Genomic DNA, 21,129 nt, shown 5'->3' on the forward strand with positions numbered 1-21,129 from the left:
TTCTTTTTCCCATCTTTATATCTTTCCATCAATTTTCGTAAGAGATAGATTGCATCCATGGTTGAGCGCCCTGGCATGAACCCGAATTGGTTGTCCGAAGCCTGTGTCTCTTGCCTCAATTTATGCTCAATGACTCTCCCCCAGAGCTTCATTGTATGACTCATTAGCTTAATACCCCTATAGTTCATGCAATTTTGTATGTCACCCTTATTCTTGTAGATAGGCACCAAAGTGCTATTTCGCCACTCATTTGGAATCTTCTTCATTTTCAAAATCCTATTAAAAAGGTCTGTGAGCCATGCTGTACCTGTCTCTCCCAAGACTTTCCACACTTCGATCAGTATATCATTTGGGCCCACTGCTTTTCTATACTTCATCTTTTTCAAAGCTACAACTACTTCTTCTTTCCTGATTCGGCGGTAAAAGAAGTAGTTTCTTAAGAACTTAAGCTTCTTATCATGGGAACCAGAACAGTTCACCGTTGCAGCCTAAGAACCACGACGCTCAACTCAAGGCATCACGCGACGTAAGGTGGCAATTACGTAGTTGTGTGTGACTGGCTTGCGTAATCTTAAGACTTGTTTTCAATCTTTTCAGGAAGTACTTCTTAAGAACTCAAAGATCGACGCTATGTTAAGACTCCAAGCTTGTTTCCAAGCCCACATTTCCTGATGACAAGCCTTTGGCTTGCACGGGTCTGTAACCTGACTCTGATACTATGTTGGAATTTTAGATCAACAGGTTCGGGAGGCTCCACAATGACGCTAATACTGTTCCCAACTTGGTCATTATCTCCTGCCCAATTCGTCACGTATGATGTTTTATCACAAAAGAACTCGATATTAATTAGAGTGAAGTAATCATATTTAAATCCATATTTTTCTTTTTCCCCACCGATGTGGGATGGCCAACACTTAATTTGGTGAAACATTTCGAAATTCCCAAAATATCATTTGGATTACAGGTTATGAAAGCTATAAAAAATAAATAAAGTGAGGACAAGATGGTCAAAACATGAGCGGATCCAGTACTTTTCATAAGAATGAACTACAATTTTCTTTTCTTTTTTTGTAGTTTTTTGAGCTTAGGGGTGACCCAACCCAAGAAAAATAGGGTCAAATGTTCAAAATGTTCCCACCAAACAACTAGGCACCTAACTATATGGTGACCAGTTACCATTTTTAGATGGTATTGCAAGCTTTTGTCCTCAATAAGCCGTAGAACAACCAAATATTGTATAAACAATTGATTCCAAAGCTTCGAAGCAAGCTTGTCTCGCTCATTAAGAAGTTTAAATTCTTAAATTAATATGTATAATTTTAACCTTGTTTCCCTTGTTAAGGAGTTGAAATTCTTAAATAAAGAAATAAAATTTTACATCCTTTGTGAAAAATTGGAAAATTATTGTGCTTGTTCACTTTCCAACTAAAAGATTTAAATGTTGACCACCTACGTACACTTTATGGTTTGATTTATATTAAAATAACAAACGCAATTAACTAACATTTTAACAACATAACACGTCAGGCGGTAGAATGAGAAAAAAAATTTCTATTTAGGTAGAATTAAACCTTCATATGATTATCTTTCTAGAATCCAGATTCTCGCCAGATCCTCTTTGTGAGAATTCCCGGAATCTATAAATTATATCCGTTCATCTTACATCGTGCGGTTAAAAATTATTTTAAATATTTTTATTTAAAATTAAATACAAACAATACTTGATAAATACTGACGACACAATATACGATGAACAGACGCGATTTACAGATTCTCAGATCCTCACCAAAAGAATCGGGATAGGATTTTGTTGGATCTTTCTAATCAACTCTAAAAACGGAACACTAAATCATGTTAGGAAATCAATATAAAATGGTAATACTTTTCCAAACAAGAAATATATTAACAATTAACAAGAAATACACACTTGAAACCAACAATTTTTCTTTACGTTAAAGCTAAGAGAGCCTTGTTTGGATACACATAGCTCACTTTGCTTAATACCTGTACTTTTCCAAACAATAAAAATACAAGATTAATTAAGTTCTTCAGCAACTCCGTTTCCCTCTTCGAAGTCCCTTTCACTATTTTGCTTCAAAGCTTTCATATGAAACCTGTATGTACAGTCTACCTAATGCTTAATTTATGCCAAGCTTTGGCCAGCCTTATAAAGCCATTACACTTAGACCTTCTATCATGTCTCATCCCCTAAAAACTTGCAATTGTATTCGAACAATTCGGTCTCGAAAATGGCAAGAACCATCACTTTCTGCTGGGGTTCTGCACTTCTTTTCATATACTTTGTCGGGTTCTTTTTAAATTCTGGCGAAGCTGCTATAAAGACGTACCAATTCGATGTGAGCAATTCATACTGGCAGCCTTAGATTGCATACTATAGTCTAGATTATTTATCTGTTTGCTAAATTGTACGTTCATTTATTTCCAGGTTAAAGTGACCAACGTGAGCAGGTTGTGCCATTCGAAGCCAATTGTTACAGTAAATGGGATGTTCCCAGGACCTACAGTTTATGCTAGAGAAGGAGATACACTTGTCGTTAATGTCACCAACCATGCAAAATATAACATGTCAATTCATTGGTAGGAACATTTATCTTATTATCCCAGCAAGAAATTAACATGACAATTTGGGTTTTCAGAAAGTAAAATTAATTTTTGATGGAATTTTGCAGGCATGGACTGAAGCAATATCGCAATGGGTGGGCGGATGGGCCTGTCTACATTACACAATGTCCTATCATGACAGGGCACAGCTACACCTATAATATTACTATAACAGCCCAAAGAGGAACACTTTGGTGGCATGCTCACATCTTTTGGCTACGAGCTACTGTTTATGGAGCCATTGTCATCATGCCGAAAGAAGGAGCCGGATTTCCATTTCCTCAGCCCTACAGGGAAGCTAACATTGTTTTAGGTGAGTTAGCGCAGCTAGAAGAATTTGAAATACATGAGTTAGCGCAGCTAGAAGAATTTGAAATACATGCTGAAAGACATTCAGAGTTTATGCCGAAATAAATGGTATTGTTTCTTGGAAATGGTGCAGGAGAATGGTGGAATAACGACGTCGAAGATGTTGTTAAACAAGGAAACAAACTGGGATTGCCACCAAATATGTCGGATGCACACACCATCAATGGGAAACCTGGGCCGCTGTTTCCATGTTCTGAAAAACGTAAGCCAGCGCCTTCGATAGAGGAATTCTTTGACCCTAGATATTTGAGATGATGCGTATATATAATTCTTGGTTTATATGCTATCTCAGATACCTATGCATTGGAGGTTGAACAAGGAAAGACATACCTTCTTCGAATCATCAATGCTGCACTCAATGATGAGCTATTCTTCGCCATTGCTGGCCACAATTTGACGGTGGTAGAAATTGACGCAGTCTACACCAAACCATTTACAACTCAAGCAATACTAATAGCACCAGGCCAGACTACGAATGTTCTGGTTCAAGCAACCCAAGCACCGGGCAGATATTTCATGGCTGCCAGGCCATTTATGGATGCACCCGTTTCAGTTGACAACAAAACTGCCACTGCAATACTACAATATAAAGGCATCCCGAATTCTGTACAGCCAGTCCTTCCTCAACTTCCGGCACTCAATAACACCGCCTTCGCATTAAACTACGATGACAAGCTAAGAAGTCTAAACACAGCACAGTTCCCAGCCAATGTACCTCTCAAAGTTGATCGACATCTCTTTTATACGATTGGTTTAGGAATCAACCCTTGCCCTACTTGTCTGAATGGAACACAGCTCACTGCTTCCTTAAACAATATCACTTTTGTGATGCCGAAAATTGGGCTACTTCAAGCTCATTTTTTCAACACCAAGGGAGTATTTACCACAGATTTTCCCGACCGCCCGCCAACGTCTTTCAATTTCACAGGTGCTCCACTCACAGCCAACCTTGGAACGAAACAAGGCACCCGGCTTAGCAAGATTGCCTTCAATTCAACAGTAGAGTTGGTGCTACAAGACACCAATCTTCTCACAGTGGAGTCCCATCCCTTCCACCTTCATGGTTACAATTTCTTTATTGTTGGCTCTGGAATTGGGAACTTTGACCCGAAAAAGGACCCGGCTACCTTTAACTTGGTCGACCCTCCTGAGAGAAACACAGTGGGAGTTCCCACCGGCGGTTGGACTGCCATAAGGTTCCGGGCTGATAATCCAGGTAAACACATCAACAAAACCAAACAGCATTATATGTTAAAATTTATATTTACTAGTTAAGCAAGTTATTGGCTTGTTTTAAGATACTTTACTGATCATATGACGGTAATTGAACAATTCAGGGGTGTGGTTCATGCACTGTCATTTGGAGCTGCATACAAGCTGGGGTCTGAAGACTGCATTTGTGGTGGAAAATGGGAAAGACACTGATCACTCTGTCATGCCTCCACCCAAAGACCTTCCACCTTGTTAGTTCCAAATACGTATCGGAGAACTCACAGTGGAGATTCTAGGAGACAACAAACTATTTTTATTTTGAGCCTTTTGGTTGACAGATTCTTGTAAACATTACTGCAAAGTGCAGGAGTTCTACAAGCGAAACTCTTGTTCTAAGACGAATAAAAAAAATGTAATGTGTATCGAATTCTTTTAAATGTGAATTTAGACCCGGTTTCTTGCAACAAATTTCTACAATGATCTTAGCAATCAAAACATGTAGTTTAAAAGATTTTAATCTTCGTATGCCTCCACATCTGCTAAAAGTAATTTCAAAATCCCGAACGTGCAGCCTTGCTATCCTGATGAACTCATCGAATACCCTATGTTCCAACCTTATGAACATAAAGCTCCTAAAGCTCTCCAAGTCCTGGACCAAGACGAAGTATCACCTTCTAACATTCAAACATCAGCTTTAATCAAATAACGAAAGGGGCATTTAGATCACAAGCAAGGTATACACCATGCATATACCAATTGGATTCTTCCATGTGCAGTAACCCATGTACCATTTCTGGCTCCTGAAGCAACCTGAGACTTTTAAGTTCAGATGACCTAGTCTCTTGTGCCAAGTCCGTGTACAATGAGTAACACTTGCACTTAATGCTAATTGATTGACTGGCTCCATCATCTAACCAACACTGAGTAAATTCTCCTCCAGTCAGGTACAAACAAAAAACTATACTAACTACTGCAGTGGGTTGATCTTAATTAATTTATATTTGTATACAAGCGATATCCGGGGAACGAAGAATTGAGCGCAATTGTTATTATTATTAACCAGTCGAGCCCCGAACACTTGGCAGTTTGAATATTGTATTAATACTTTTTTTTTTAGAGAATTGTTATTGGCATTCTAAAATTCTTATTCTACTCTTCAAACTTTATATATTTAGAAAGAAAAATACACTTGTGGGGAGTGTAGAATGAGATTTTTGGAGTGCTAATAACACTTACCTTTTTTTTTTTATTGAATATTGTATTAGTACCTTAAAAAGAAGAAATTTGATATGGTATATTGAAGTATTATATATAATCATCCATCGACGGTTAAATATAAATCATTAGATGTCATTACAACATAACTTTATATTTGACCATTGAGATTGTAATTATATTAAATACATGTAGAGTATTATAGCAAAATCAACTTTATAAATAACCTTCTAGATGGTGATTGAAATAAACACATGTAAGTGTTGTATAGCCAATTCATAAGCAAAGACTTAAATGACTCACCAAGACTTATAAATAAGCTGTATAGTGAAATATGATATATACATACTACTTAATTTCTATACAACATATCTCCACAAAGTATCTGCCGATGTCGAAATTTTTGTCGATACATCTGTAAATTAAGTTGTTGACATTTTGTGAAAATCGATATTTAAAACTTTGATTAGATAATATATAACCTCTAATCGGTGATTATACTAAGGGAACTGGATCCTCTCTCGAGCTCAGGATGGGGATCCTTCTCAGCAACCCATCCAGGCCGTTGAAATTTGATCCAACGACACCAAACAATGGGCCCTTCTAAAAGTTATAATAATTGCAACTGTTGGATCAAGTTTGAACGGTCTGAATGAGCTGCTCATGAGAATCTTCATCCTGAACTTAGAAGATGATCCAGTTCCTATACTAAGTACATAGTTGTATTGTAAGTCCCAAAAAGAAACCTCCACATTGGCGACACCCTTTGAATTAAGGACTGCCAAGAATATGAAATGGGCCTGAACATGGGTCTTTTTGGGTAAAACAATCCCAGCCAAGTATGATCATTTGGAGCCCATCTCCAATTCAGGCCCACAACGGGAAGGCAATCAAGGCACTGTTCTGCGCTATAAATACTAACAAGAAGAAACGGAAACCCTAATTCACCAATCAGCTTATTCACTCACTTTTCTGAGCCTCCATAACCAAACCCCCGATTCTCTGTTTTCATCTGCATATTAATGTTTATGCGTCTGGGTAAATATTCAGATTTTTGTTTTATTAATATGGTTTGTAGGAGGAGGCAGGAGGTGCGATGATGATGAGAAATTTATAATCTCGTTAATCTGATCTTGTATGAGGAGAAACTATCTCATCCATTCATAATCTTTCTGAGCACCTTCTTCCTTCTTTTTATTCTCATTTATTTATTTATTTATTTGAATTCGAACTTTTCCTGCTTTCTGTACTTCTGTTTTCATTTGTTTTAGTTTTTTTTATCTTTTGGGTTTTTCTTACTCCTAGTTGATGTTAGTAAATGTACTCAATACCTCGACTTTTCGTGGAAAAATGGTCAAAATCGAGGATTTTAAATTATGGGAAATGGGTTGTTTTAAAATTCAATGAATCAAGAAATTAAACTTAGTTGCTAAGCTGTGAGTGACAAATTTTACTAGTCGATTGATGCGATTCTTTTGAATCTTGATATCATTTGGTCTGCCGATGATGCCTAATTACATGACTTTTAATGCCCAAGATAATGAACTATTTATAATCTTAATTAATCATAAGTATTTTGAACTAGACTAGTCATATGCTGGGGTTTTGAACTTTGACCGTAATACTGCTGGATTTTGGTTGGGTGTGTATTTAATTGAGATTTTGAGAGGTTTTATAAATTTATGGATTTTGATGAAGGTTAATTGATTTATAGAGTTTGTGTGCGATTTTGATTCAATTCTTTTGATTCAATTCTTTCGAAATATCAGGAGAATTGTGAGATTTGTAAATGGTTAAATTATACTATAAAATTTCTCAAAGTTCTCAACTTTTTAAAATTTTCTAAAATAAATTTCTAATTGCATGCATCTAGAATATTAGAAACTTATTTAAAATCCACGTGCACAATTACTTAAAATTCTAATGATTTTAATAAATTACTTTAAAATGTTAATTAAATGGATGTTGAATTTTAAAGAATTATTTAAAATTCTAATTAAATGCTCATAAATTTATTAAAAGAATCAAAATTTCACAAATGGAGAAGAATTTGGGATGATGATCAGGAGATTTTTTTAATCATGTTGTTTGTCGTAAATTATGCAATTAGTTTTAGTTAAGTACTATTTGTGTTCAATTTTAAATATAAAATTTAAAATTTAAAATAATTTCTAATCAGACGATAAATAAACATGATTAAAACATTTTTGAGATTCTCATAAACAGAATCCAGAAAAGATCCTCCTTCAAGAATTTGAACTTGTTATCCAGTAAAATAATTGAAATGATGAAAAAATCCTACTCATTGCGATTAAACAACGTTTGAAAAAAATCTATCCTTAATTTTCTTCTTTTTTGGAAATGATGATCGTTTGCCCGAATTATACAAGTCGAAATAAATAGATTTTTCATACGACATTTCAAACGTAAAAGAAAAGTCAGTGGTCGTAGGCAAGCCAAATACGCAAAGCAAAGAAATAGAATCCACGCGCACAGCACAACCAACGAAACCAGTCTTCTACCTGGCGGTTTTGCACCAAAACCGCGGGCCATGATTGCCTGAACAAAACACCCCAACACAACCAAAATCGACAACAGAATTCCTGAATCCATCAGAAACCCACATCATTAAAATCATCCTTCTGTCGGTTCTGCGAATCATACGGTGATGGCGTTGGAGACGGTGAAGGAGGACGAGGAAGTTTACAGTTGGAGAGAAGTGCAGCTTCTTCATATCGCGGAGCTCGAGAGAGAGAAGCTGGAGAGAAAGCGAGGCCGTGACATTATCATAGCTGTGGATCATGGCCCCAACAGCAAGTACGCTTTCGATTGGGCCCTCATCCACTTCTGCAGGCTCGCTGATACCCTCCATCTCGTTCATGCCGTTTCCAGTTAATTCGTTTCTTCATTTACAAGCCTTCATGTTCTTGTATGTCTTTTATATGTTTCGCGTGACAGGTCCTATGAGATTCTGCATTCACGATGGGGTGGGAGGCGTGGGTCCCACCCCGTTGTTGGTGTCCAGAGAGCTCATAGAACCTGTCACATTCAAGATTTGTTTTTATTCAAACCGTAGATGTGTATACGAGTCTCATGTTGTACGTTTGATCCCTTCACGCAGCACCCAGAAGATTATCTTGAGCTAACCTCTTGTTATTTCTTCATGTTTAGATGTGAAAAACGAGATTGTTTACAATGCAAGTGAGGAGCTTATGGTGAAGCTTGCTATGGAGGCATTTCAAGTTGCCATGGTGGGTATAAGCGTAACTTATGGCCCTTTCAATCATGTGTGGAACATTAGCCATGTCAAATTTTATATATCAACTGTTGGTGATCTAATTTGGGGCATCCAAAGTTGCACGTAAAATTGCGATTAAACAACGTTTGGCCATTGCAATTTGTCAAGCAAAGTTAGATTTGCTGTTTTTGACTGTTGGTGGTGTGTATTGTTGTGTTGGATAAGTGTAATCTAGTTGAATTAATTGGATAATGCCGATATAGCATGATAACAGTAATAACGAATGCCCCAACGCAGCTTGAACTGTTTTTATCGTGAAATGTTGACTTGCCAAACTGTCTGAGAACATAACATGTGTGATTCCTGCATACTATGAATCTGAGTTATCGATTAATGCCCCATTTCATATTCATATTCTGGTAATATAAACATCCGACGATACAAATTTGTGGGGAGAACATATTTCTGTTATTCTATAGGTAAATAATGTGGACAATTATGAAACCAACTATAGGTTATTTTCTTGCATTTGGAATTTTTTACATCCAATATTTTATGGAAATAGGTAAAGAGTACTGCCCGGATTGTGGAAGGGGATCCGGGTAAGGTAATTTGCAAGGAAGCAGAACGAATAAAACCAGCAGCTGTGATCCTAGGTACCAGAGGCAGAGGCTTCATTCAAAGGTACCCCTCCTCTTTCAATCTCAAACACACAATTCGTTTACTCACTTTTATTGCTGGGATTTCTTCAGTGTGCTAAAAGGAAGTGTGAGCGAGTATTGCATGCGCAACTGTAAATCAGCTCCAGTTGTAATCGTTCCAGGGAAAGGTATTATTTTCCATCTTATATGTGAATTGAACCAGCTTAAAGTCAATTGCACATAAATTTTTTTGAAACATATATGTTTGTATCTTGAATTGGCAGAAGGTGGAGATGAGTCGATGATCTAGCTAGCGGAACTCATGGTATGTATAGAACAGTTTGGTCCTTGATTAATGCTGTGTAATTTATTTTAGTGCCTTTCTGGTTTCTCTGTATGTAGTGTGTAATTGGAACTTGGTAGCTGTAAGACTAAGAATCAAGATCGTTGATTATTTAGATTTTCCCGGAGTGTTGCCTCATCGCTTGATGTCTTGATCTCATTTCATGGAACAACCTGAATCAGTTCAGTAGATTCTGCTAGTAAAAATATAGAAGAGTAATCCTGTTAGTAGATTTTGGTATGTAATTCTCCACTGCTTTTATCACTGTGTTAGGAAAAGAATGAAAGATTCTTACCTACAACTTCGGATATATTCCCGTTATGTAATTCTCCACTCCTTTTACTAGTATCTGAGTGCAGAAAGTGAAGTGTGCCTGCAATCTTGATTTACAACCCAGAGCCCAATTTTGGTCACTGCTTTTTACAATGTAGAAGCTTCAGACACTTTTTCCTTTTCCTCCCTATCTCTATTTTGATTTTTGGGCGTTCAGTTGTTGATGAACGCCTAAATAAAATACATAGGTACGTAGAGAATGTTGACTGGGGCAACCAAAATATTTGGAGAAAAATGCCAGAAAACTAAGGGTGATTGAGGGCTTTTAGGGTACGTTTACTTGGGACTCCTAAGACTTTTGCTGCGTCCTCGTGCCACCATTGCCTACACTCGCTAACCAAGAATTGCATCATCTCCTCGTTTCGAATTCCAGAATAGCGCGTCCTATCTCTGCTCTCGTTGTCATCCGATTCACCTCTGAGCTTGCCTAGGCCCTCGCCGGTAGACAAAGACATAGAACCTAGCATGCGGATGACCTTGGCAGACACCCATTTCCATTTGGGCTCTTCTGATAATCCTTCCATAGAGCCTCTGCAACCACAACTTCATCTTCATCTTCTACACATCTGCGCAAGTCACTTGAAGCACAAAACCCAGGTCTCATTGGATTGCAAAACCCATATTCGAGTAGCGAAATCCAGATTTGAATCGCAAATTGCAAATCCTATAAAGAGAGTGTTCTAGAAAAGCTAACAAATTTTCAAAGAGAGTGTTCGAGAGAGAGCGTGTGATCTAGAAAAAAAAACAAGAAAAAAAAAAAAGGATTTTTTATTCAGTTTGATACTGCGCCAAACTCTTCTCTAAGTTAATTTAGCTTAGTCTAGTCTAAGCCAGTCTAGCTTAGTCTAATCTAAGCCAGTTTAACTTAGTCCTTGAATTTAGTCCAGTTTGAGATAGTCCAATGCAACAAACGCACTCTTAGGGTGTGATAGGATTAAAAGCACACCACAAAGTAGCACACAAATGTCCTATTGATTTTCTTTATTAACACTAATATTTGTCAATTGTAGCATATGAAAATAAGGGTTTTTTCCGTAGAAGGTTGTTTTATCCAACTACTTAAAATGTTACAAAAACTGAGTTACTATCCCTATTGACCAGCCACCGAAAGATAATTATTAGACCGACTTATACTTAGCTAAAGTCTACGAAATTTTATATGCAGATACTAGACACACATAACTACACTCACACAAATTTTTGGGATTTTTGGAGTTGATTTGCTATTTAAATTAAATCGAACAAAAACAGAATAGAAACATATTTTAAGTAGTTCAGAAATTAAGAAAAACGAGTTAGGGGAATTGCTATCCACCACCAAATAATCATACAAACATGTTATGTTTCATTCAAATTCCTTTTATTTCCAGATGAAGATGCTCAAGTTGGCTCAATGTTAGAACTCAACCTATTACTCTTTCTTATGTAGTATGTTATGAGAATGACGTTTCCAACTTAACTTAGTCCCTAGCATGCAATCTAGAATGGTGTGTTCATAGATTTAACAAGTAGAAATCATTAAGAATGAAAAGAATTTGAGTCATCACAAGACATCGTAAGTACTAGCGTTGTCTTACTTATCCCAGAAATTGATTCACATGTTAATTGCAATTAACAAGTACTACTCTAGAACATATGTAGGTCTTCATTCGACAAAGGCAGACACACACATATTGATAGCATTAGAATCCTAGATATGCTTAGTAAGTATGCATCCGTAGAAAACACATAAAGAATTCATCAATGAGACAAGTAGTGAACCAATTTTCATCCATTCATAAAAGTAATTCAAACGAAATGTCATAACAAACTTGCAATCATATTCTGGGCTTCAAAACAGCCCCTAACTACTAAAAATTAGTTACACATAATCATTAAATAAAACCAAAAGAAAGACATGAGTTTGAGAAGATAAAACCAAAAGAAGAGAATGCCAAGATTTCCTCCTTCCTCTCCTTTCTTTCCCAACGATGTTACCTTGTCTTTTTTCCTTCCTTTCCGTTGCAACCTGCAACCTTCTTTTTTCTTTCTTTTCTATTTCTTTTCTCTTTCTTTTTCTTCCACCTTTGCCACTGCAACCTGCAACCTTTTTGTTCTTACTTGCTGCCCCAGTTTCTTCTCCATAACTCACCCCACTAATAGCCATTTAGTGATGACAATAAGTGAGAGGCAATGGTAAAACAATTGTAACTCTTTAGGTAGCCTTTATGCCCATTACTCCACTTAATTTTCCATTTCGTCTGATATTTGAATAGGTGTCAGCTGGCTTGTTCTTGGCTGCTAGATTTATTGGATTTATTGTTTTCAATGCTTTCTTGTCAGTTACAAACTGCTCAACCTCTTGGGAACCATTCAGTGTTAAAACGGTCGTAACTTCTTCTAGAAACATGATATTAGCAATCCGTGAAATGCTCCAGAAACTAGACATCTGTAGCTTTCCAAGTATATAAGACTTATTCTCTAATTCATTCTAAGCTGTTCGCAACTTGCTTCCAAAGTCAGCTGATCTGTACAGGCAATTTTGACAAATTTGTTACTTAAAATTCCACTTGTGCTATTTTTCTTTTCTTTGCTTGACAAATCCCGCAAAACACAAAAACAAAGTAAATAGCTCAAAAATATAAGGAACTAACTAAGAAAAGACAAGTGAATTTGATGTAAAGTATAGGTGGAGCACCGTTATTTCTTTTGGTTTTCGTCGAGAAAATCGTGTCGGTGGAGCACCGGTGGTACTAACACATGCTCGACTTGGAGAAAAGGAAGAAGAGAAAGTTCATAGAAAATGAAGAAGATAGGTGTCAAGGGAATGACTTTTTTGCTCTTTAAAGGCAGTCACGTGGATAGTAGGTGACATACTTAACGGAAGAATAAATGAAAAATTCAAAAACTTAACAACATGGTGGAAATTGACTAGTTATGAGAGTTGATGGGGGAAATTGACCAAAATTAAAGTTGAGAGGGAAAATTATGGGGCAAATCAACGAATGCCTCTATTATATATTAAGTTTCCAAGTAGGCGTGGAAATGAATGATTCATTCTCTAGGGAGAAAAATATAGCAATGGTCCCTCAACTTTAACCTAATAGGAGCAATGGTCCCTTAACTAAAAATCTATGACTATTGGTAATTTGTTCTAAAATAAAAATAAAAAGAGGAGTCTCAAAAACATTTATTCTTCTTGTTAGAGATGAAGTCAAATGTCTTCCACTAGCTTGTTTTTTCAAGATAATTACATTAGATTCATCCAAATTACGGACAAAAGTCAGAACAAAAATGTCTTTACCAGCTTATTGAGTGTTCACATTTTGTTATCTTTATCCACCTCTCACAAGTAACCATTTTCTGAAGTCGTACGTCATGGTAAGCATTTTGGATTCCTGTTGTCAAGAAAAAGACAAAACTTGGGAGCTCTGAGCAGCTCCAAACAAGCTTTTAGAGTTGCACTGATATTTGCACTATGCAGAAAGAATCTTTATAGGTTTTGAGCTTTCACTCCTTGAAACGGCACCATGTGAGTGAAAGGTGACCAAAGAGACCTCAAAGATTTAGTATAGCAAAATGTTTCCACACCAAATTTGTAGTGGACCCAAGAAATGGGAAAGGCAAGATCATCTCTCACCATCGAGAGGAACAAAGAGAATCAAAGGAGATCATTCATATGGATGAGGCCAGGTCCACGGACCTATCCATGTACTTATCTTCCTTTGGTAGCACTTTTCGTTTTTGTTTTGGTTTTCGGTTTTCATTTTCAGTTGAAAAGATGGAGATGAATGCATAGGGAAAAAGAGGGAGAAAAAGGGACTAGTTGGTGGCTTCACCACAGCTGTCCATCCTTTCGGGGAAAAGACTCACATGAGCATTTTAGCCTCTCCCTAGCCACCTATCATGCGATTCACCAATGTTAGAAATCGAATCCAGGACGTGCCATGTATTATCATCTAGGTCTCTATCACCAAATATTATTATTGCTATCAAAAGGGAGCTGGGTCGGTCCACATCTAGTGCTTGCCTGAACTTGTCTCTCAACTCCATCCGTTAGAGGGACAACTTGCATTCCATCATCAATCTACAAAATATGATTTGGCAAATTTTCCAATCCCATGACAGCTGGTGGCTATCAACACTTGTCTTTCACTTCAATTGGAGGATAATTTAGTTTGTGAAACCATAAAAACTTACCTGTCACGACGTTATATCACTTATGTTATTTCTGTTCTCATGTGCCCTGGCACATATGAATCTATGATAAGATCGGAGTTTAGGGTTTAGGATTTAGAGTAGGAGAGGAAGAGAGAAACAGCGGTGCATGCCACCGTGGCAAGAAAGTTCTCTTCTTCGTCTTAAACTTGTTACTATGGTTCCATTTTCTTGATCCATCAACCTTATTTAGTACAATTTGGTTACCAGACAATGGATGATTTTTGTGGGAAATTTATTTTATTCATACTATGTTGCAGGTATAGATACAAACATATATATAAATATGTTATATACTTAAGAGAGTAGAAAAAATAATCTGGATCAGATGCATCAAAGTAAACTCTTCCAAGAATCAAATGAGTGACGTTTCATTCACATCTCCATCTTTAAATTGCTATCTTCAATGGAACCTGCAAAAATAACATCATGAGAGTAATTATTCACCTAATTTTCCCTCTCCAAATACAACAGAAAAAAAAAAAAATAATAAAAATGATTGCACAATCAAAAGCACCATCATTATTTGATTGAGTGAATTGGAGCCTAAACTTTTTCTTAGTAGTGATAGCCATTATGTGGTTTACAGACTCTAATTGCACCACACCTTTAACTTCTCCCCTTTTCTATCCATAATGTTTAGGCAAGATCTTAATCATTCAGAGAAAAAGAAGAAAATCTTTACCTTTGATCGATTTAGGAGTAAAAGCAGATAACCATTAGAAAGAGATGCTTTAATCGACGCTAAATATATGAACGAGAGATTCAACTTGAGTGCAAAGAGGCAAAGACATTGTTCTGGTCGATTGGCCTAACCCGCATATACATCTAGAAGGCTTTCCTTAGTCCATTAGAAAGGAATTACTAAATTCCTAAGCAAAATCATTAGACATTTGTGGGTCTATGTGGTCCATAATCTCTACCACAGTTGGTTGAATCTAAAAATTCTTATCTTACAAAAATGGAGTCATGGGAAATGGTATGAGAATGCAGGAGAGAGATTAGCTCTATCTACCTGTAAATGGTTGCGATTGAAAGGATGATCTTCCTTGTTGAAATTCCACATCGAAAATGTTCTGTAAATCAGCATCCCAAATTGCCGTAGGTTGGGGTTGCTGCAGGTTGCATGTAAGATTTTCAATCAAAATATTGCTAAAATTTTAGTCTATATAACTGACACAAGCTTTTATAGACATTACAGTGAAACAGGATGTGTCAAGAAATGGTTCGGGGATCGAACTCGGAGCGCTTATGGTTCTTCGAAGTGCCAAATCAGTGGAATGTAACCCCATATCCAACCCAGAAGATGAAACCAATTGTTGCATTGGATTCAACTGAAGATACACAGAATTGATCATTTCTGATGACATCCCCATCGTCGGAAAATTGGCTGCGCACGTAGGAAACATCTGCTGATTTGAAGCGAAATGGGACTATAAGTAACGGAACTTTGGACAAACAAGTCTTCATTAGTTCGCCACAAGAGTAAAGAGCATAATTTTCTTAAGAACATTTTTTCCTCATAAGCCATTTTAAGCAATTTCACACATCCAATTTTCGAGAACGAAACGAATGGTAATTGGGATATCTATAAAAACTGATTGGTCTTATAGTATTAAAGAGATTCCTGACCTCTTTTGCAAACAAGTCGTCGATGTTGAAGTCAAGCCTCGGATTCACAGCAGCTAGTTTCATAGACAGGAACTGTTAAGTATGAAGAGGATTCGTTTAAGAATACAGAACAATAAAAAGATAACGAAGTACTTAAACCGATGATTGGAAAGGATCAAATGTATGTCACCTCTACTTGTCGTTGAAGAGACTGAACATAATTGATGATTTCATCAAGCATGCCGGCCTTGCCAGTGATCTTGTTGCACCCCGGTACTAAATCTTGCAGATATTTCATTCTTTCACTGATCTTTTCCCTCCTCACCTGCATGATCATGAGACCAACACATGGCATAAATAACACGAAATCGAAGAACAAGATCCATGCGCAGTAAAATTTGTATATAAATTTGAACACCAAATGTCCTACTCACCCTCTCAGCCAAGCTGTGGCTATCCGTGGCCTGACCTCGCCGCGCACGGACATGGATGTAATCAGGCTTTTGAACCTCAGAAGCTTTTGAATTGTCCTTTGAAGTATCACCAGAAGATTCTCCGTCGTTGTTCTTGGTGCTGGTTTGCTCTGTGGTCTTGGAGTCCCCTTTTTCTGCACAACTTTTTATTCTTTTCTCTGTGCTATCACTTTCTGCAGCAGCAGCAGCCTAGAAATCCCAAAAACAGAAACACAATTACAACACAAAAAACGAAACTTAGTACCGATCAAATATGTCGCAAATAACTAAATATGATCAATATATGGTCGTTATGTGATTTTGATCATTTAAACAATTGGAATTTGTAAAATTCTTCCTTTCAAACAATTTCTAAAACATATAAGTGTGTGTGTGTGTGTGTGTGTATTAGAAAGTTGAACGTAGAGGGCACACCTTATTGATCTGCACCTTATCAGCCTTCCTCTTCTTAAAGCTTTCTTTCCCTGCCGGCAAGCTAAGCTTTTGAGACAAAACGGTGTCGCCGGACGTCTTCTCGGTGGCTACAGTGGGCGGGCAGCTAAAAGTCCTGGAGATGTTGTTACCCATCCCTTCAAACCCTGCTGTGCCATTATTATTCATGACCAACCCACAAGACCCGAAACCCAATTCAGCCCACCCGTTTTCGGAACTCGGGTCGGGTTTCACCACCCGGTTACCACTCAGAAAACCCTGAAGCCCCTGAGCATGAATTGGAAGGGAGAAAACCCCACTAAGCTCGCCCCCGCCAAAATTATACTGAATCTGCTGCTGTTGTTGATCATGATGGTCACTCTGCTGCCACTTCATCCGGGCCCTCTGCCTCTCCAGCACCGTCATGTCGGTACAGTTTCCGGCTATAAATGTCCCCGGCGCGTTCATACAGTTCAACATCTCGGGTAAAGCTCGGTTCATCACAGAGAAAAAACACAAACAGATTTTTGGGCACTTCTGAAATGTGATCAGAAATCGAAGGGGAAACAATTGATGGGTAATAATATATTTGGGGTGTGAAGAATTGTGGTTAGTTTTGGAAAATGTGGTCAGATTGGTTAGGATTAAATTCTCATGCCCAATTCATTGAGGAGTTTTATGGACCAGGTTTGATCATAAAGTAGTAATAATGTGTAATGGGAGCGGGTGGGTACTGGAGCAGTTAGAGAGAGAGAGAGAGAGAGAGAGAGAGAGAGGTGGAAATGTGAGAGAAAGCTAAAGAGGAGAGGGAGGGGGTTAGGTATATATAAAGAGGAAGAAAGGGTTGGCCGGAATCTGACAAAGAAATAGCCGGAATTATTAGAGAGAGAGAGAGAGAGAGATTTAAGATGATGATGATGATGATGATGATAGAGGAGAGAGAGGAGGATGAAGCAACTGGGGCAGAGAGCCATCGAATGTATCCACATAACCAGAGGCCGTGGGTTGTGGGCCATGGTTGACATGACCGCCACGTGGTCTTGTCCGGATTAAAACGGAGTGTTAGGATGGTTGCCAGGTTTAGGGTTCCGACGGAACGGGGTATATTCCGTGGTGCTGCATGCTAAATATGGCTAATTGTCTGCTGAGCATGATGAGGCGCGTTTGACGACTGCGTGACAACTAACCAAAATTTTAAAACAAATTTGCTGAGCAAATGATGTGGACTATTAGAAATAAGCACGTTAATTAATACTTAAGTAATATAATCTAATTAATTATCAATAATTACATCAGTTGATTTGTAACTTTAGTCTTCTTGACATTATCCATTAGTTATACTATTTAGTCCCAAGTATTCGCTTAATTATTCATTTTTAATGAACTTTCTCGTTTAGTAATTAACACAAGTATCCTTGCATTGTTTTAGATAACAAAAATATATTTTTCTAAAAAGGGAATTTTCGACCCTGAGAGGAGAGGGATGGGGGTCACAATGGGTCATCACTAATTATGTTTCAAACATAGCGCATTAAGTTGAAGTTGAAACCTCTCACTTATAACTAAAGATGAATACTACTAAACTGCACTACTAGTTGATAACATCCATGCATTGTAGGTATTGGTATCATTGAGCCTTGGATAGTGTTGGCGAGTACATATAACTCAATGATACACCCTTAATTTCGATTAACAGCTTAATAATACAGTGTGTGTGTGTTTGGCCAACATAATATGACTTTAAATTTTAAGATTTCAAAATATATTGAAACAATGAACCAATCAAACACAAGACCTCAAATATATGGCACAAACATAGGCAGATTCTTCTAGCAAAGGAAAATACAGTCAGATGATCTAACTAGTAAAGTAAATCATGTACTGCCTAAATTCACTTGTTCACAATTTCTTTAACAAAAGTTTGGCAAAATCAGTTGTTCAATTGTGTTCAGGTGTAAATTAATTTTGATGATTTTTGTCAAATGTCAAAAATATCGGGAGCATTTTTGCTCACACCATAACTATGGTGTATGCTTACCATACGCTTAATCATCTGCCACGTGTCATTTCACATAGTTCTAGTTAACTTTCACATTATTAAATGTTACTTTTTCGATTTTGGAAAAAAATTAATCAAATGATAAGTGAAATGACACGTGGTAGATAATTAGGTGTATGGTGAACATATACTATAGTTTATGATGATGAGCAAAAATGCTCACCAATACAATCACAATGACATACAATATCACTAACTCCAATTGCCACGGCTAATGACCGTTCAAATATTGACGATATTAATTTTCAAATATTTGATGACACAAGTGATCATTTCAAACAATTAGAATTAATACTTTCACCATTTTATCAATTTCTTATCTCCTTTCCTTTCCATTCTTTTGGAGTAATGTTACATTTATCATATTTTTTATATTATATTTATACTACCTCTCTAATAGAGGTAGGGCCCACCAACACATATAAGTCCTACCTCTATTAGAAATGTGATATGAACACTGCGGTAAGGTCACAAAAGGCGCTAAGTATTAGTCGGGTAGCGGACAAGAGCTTAGCGCCTAGGTGGGGAGGCCTAAGGTCATTTGCAGCCAAGGACTCTAGACCACACTTAGCCTTAAACTGACGAAATTATTCTAACCAAGGGAAGAGAATTGGACTGAAGGAATTAGGCTAAGTTTGGCCCTAAAAAGTAATTAAATATGTAGAAAAATAAAATATAGCTCATACATGATCGGAGATGGAAAGATTTAGCCATAAAGTAGTTTTTATTTTTTAAAGGGCTAAAACATATCCAAGGACTACGTTTAATCCTCTATGACTCGAGATGGCCAATGTAAAATGAATAAGTATTTTGATTACAAAATTTGTACACCGGGCACGTACCATTTGCACTAGTAGAATGTGGAGAAAAGGCACACACTTACACACACTAGCATTACAACGATATATGAGAGGAATATTTGTAAATGACTAATGTTTTTTAGAATGCTAAGATGTTATATGTTTGAGTGAGGTACTTTGAAGTCCTAACAGATTTAGGCGAACTGAGGATATAATATATTTCAAAACATTAGATACGAGAGATAAAAAATCTACTGCATGATCATTACAAAAGGGTACGTAAGAGCAATTTGTAATTGATTAAATATTCCAAGTAGTTATTTATAAATTCATCTCGCATGTTTTGTAATACTCATCTGGTGCATTTCTAATGTTTGGTCTCTAACATTTAGGATTCATTGCTTTTTAGTTCTGCATCCTTCACCCAAACATCGCCTTAGCCTTCTATGTAAATTTAAAATGCTCTTTTCACCAAAAATTTATTAAAAAAAAAAAAAAACTCTAAATTGCTATGAATTAAGAGAAAAAGGTTCACTTCTAAACTTTTTATATTTAATAAAGTATGATACAATTAACAAAATTATAAAAAAGAAAATCACGCGAGAAAATGTTTAATTAATACACTAAGATACAGGAAAGTTAATATAAAGTTGTTTTATAATTTCTGTTTATAATTCCTTAGGAAATTTCTCATACAAAAATGCCCATCAATCAATTTCAATATCTTATAAAAAATCAATTTTGTTTATGAAGTGATTTCACTAAAATCATAATCCCTTGTTGCTATTCGATTTCAAAGTAATGGAAGTTTGCATCTCCGTTTTCTCTACATAGACATCAAGTCTACCTCACTAAAGTTATTCTTTAAACCTATTCAAGGTCTAAGTGTAAGATTACACTTAGAAAGTGATTGATGGATTAAGAAAACAAATTATATATTTCCAAGCGACAAACATACATTAAGCGAGTCATAAATTTATTTAAACATAATGCATTACTAGTAATTAGGGGTGGGTGTGGGACGAGTTTAGTCTATTTTTGGTGAGTCCATTTCTATAAACAAGCTTAAGCCAGTTCGAGTTAATGTATTTTTATTAATGAAACAAGCTCATCTGGATTCGTTTGATACAGTCCGGTTCCTACGATGAATAGATCTGTTTTCAATCATATGTCATATAACAAAACAATAATATAAACATCTTTGTGTTTCTGAACAAAAGAATTACATCTAGCAAAGCCAATACCAACACATCAAAACTCCGTAAGTCCAAGAAACTACTTAGGCTACTAAAATCACTTTATTGCCTAACTGAAATAAATCAAAGAAACGCCCATAATGAAAATGATCTCATACAACTCAATCTTCAATTGTTTGAATGTGCGACTGCAACCACGAAACTCTTAAGACCCTTTATTTAAAGAAGTTTAATCATTGTTTTAGTCTTCTTAGGGTTAGATAGATATAGAATTATGGATTATGAGCTTCATTGTGGACCACTAATAAAATGACAAATACTAAGACAACTCTTAAATAGTTCAGGCCAGGATATTCGCACATAAGATCATGAACTCGATTTTACACCAGTCGGGTTTAACTCAGGCCTT

At 36.6% G+C, this 21,129-nt stretch overlaps 3 protein-coding genes and 1 non-coding gene across 8 annotated transcripts; 3 read left to right on the forward strand and 1 right to left on the reverse strand.

Moving 5' to 3' along the window:
• Positions 1–2,178: 2,178 nt before the first annotated feature.
• LOC137730081 (laccase-11-like) lies at positions 2,179–4,671 on the forward strand. Its single transcript, XM_068469147.2, has 6 exons — positions 2,179–2,357; positions 2,447–2,598; positions 2,691–2,935; positions 3,065–3,193; positions 3,284–4,207; positions 4,329–4,671. The coding sequence occupies exons 1-6, from the start codon at positions 2,250–2,252 to the stop codon at positions 4,457–4,459; spliced, it is 1,689 nt and encodes a 562-aa protein (XP_068325248.1). The 5' UTR covers positions 2,179–2,249; the 3' UTR covers positions 4,460–4,671.
• A 1,839-nt stretch (positions 4,672–6,510) lies between these two features.
• Positions 6,511–6,596, forward strand: LOC137730398 (small nucleolar RNA U30). Its single transcript, XR_011068157.1, has one exon. It is a non-coding gene; the product is annotated as a small nucleolar RNA U30 (small nucleolar RNA).
• LOC137727675 (universal stress protein PHOS32) lies at positions 6,514–9,985 on the forward strand. Of its 3 annotated transcripts, none has more exons than XM_068466499.2 (6): positions 7,882–8,309; positions 8,590–8,669; positions 9,222–9,340; positions 9,409–9,485; positions 9,582–9,622; positions 9,757–9,985. In XM_068466499.2, exons 1-5 carry the CDS (start codon positions 8,087–8,089, stop codon positions 9,605–9,607), a joined length of 525 nt encoding a protein of 174 aa, XP_068322600.2. In that variant the 5' UTR covers positions 7,882–8,086; the 3' UTR covers positions 9,608–9,622; positions 9,757–9,985. The 3 variants fall into 3 exon arrangements, with proteins under 3 accessions (XP_068322599.2, XP_068322600.2, XP_088534023.1); XM_088677897.1 differs by having other exon boundaries at positions 9,700–9,778; XM_068466498.2 differs by having other exon boundaries at positions 6,514–8,309; positions 9,582–9,778.
• Positions 9,986–14,391: 4,406 nt separating this feature from the next.
• LOC137727674 (uncharacterized) lies at positions 14,392–17,615 on the reverse strand. Of its 3 annotated transcripts, none has more exons than XM_068466497.2 (7): positions 16,669–17,615; positions 16,216–16,443; positions 15,972–16,106; positions 15,803–15,874; positions 15,370–15,579; positions 15,186–15,285; positions 14,392–14,583 (listed from the first exon to the last, which is right to left on the reverse strand). In XM_068466497.2, the coding sequence occupies exons 1-7, from the start codon at positions 17,164–17,166 to the stop codon at positions 14,546–14,548; spliced, it is 1,281 nt and encodes a 426-aa protein (XP_068322598.2). In that variant the 5' UTR covers positions 17,167–17,615; the 3' UTR covers positions 14,392–14,545. The 3 variants fall into 3 exon arrangements, with proteins under 3 accessions (XP_068322598.2, XP_068322597.2, XP_088534022.1); XM_068466496.2 differs by having other exon boundaries at positions 15,370–15,582; positions 16,669–17,603; XM_088677896.1 differs by lacking the exon at positions 14,392–14,583 and having other exon boundaries at positions 15,178–15,285; positions 16,669–17,603.
• Between the last annotated feature and the right edge of the window lie 3,514 nt (positions 17,616–21,129).

The sequence above is a fragment of the Pyrus communis genome, chromosome 10, assembly GCF_041283825.1.
Source record: "Pyrus communis isolate YQ-2024b chromosome 10, ASM4128382v1, whole genome shotgun sequence".
Lineage (NCBI taxonomy): Eukaryota > Viridiplantae > Streptophyta > Magnoliopsida > Rosales > Rosaceae > Pyrus > Pyrus communis.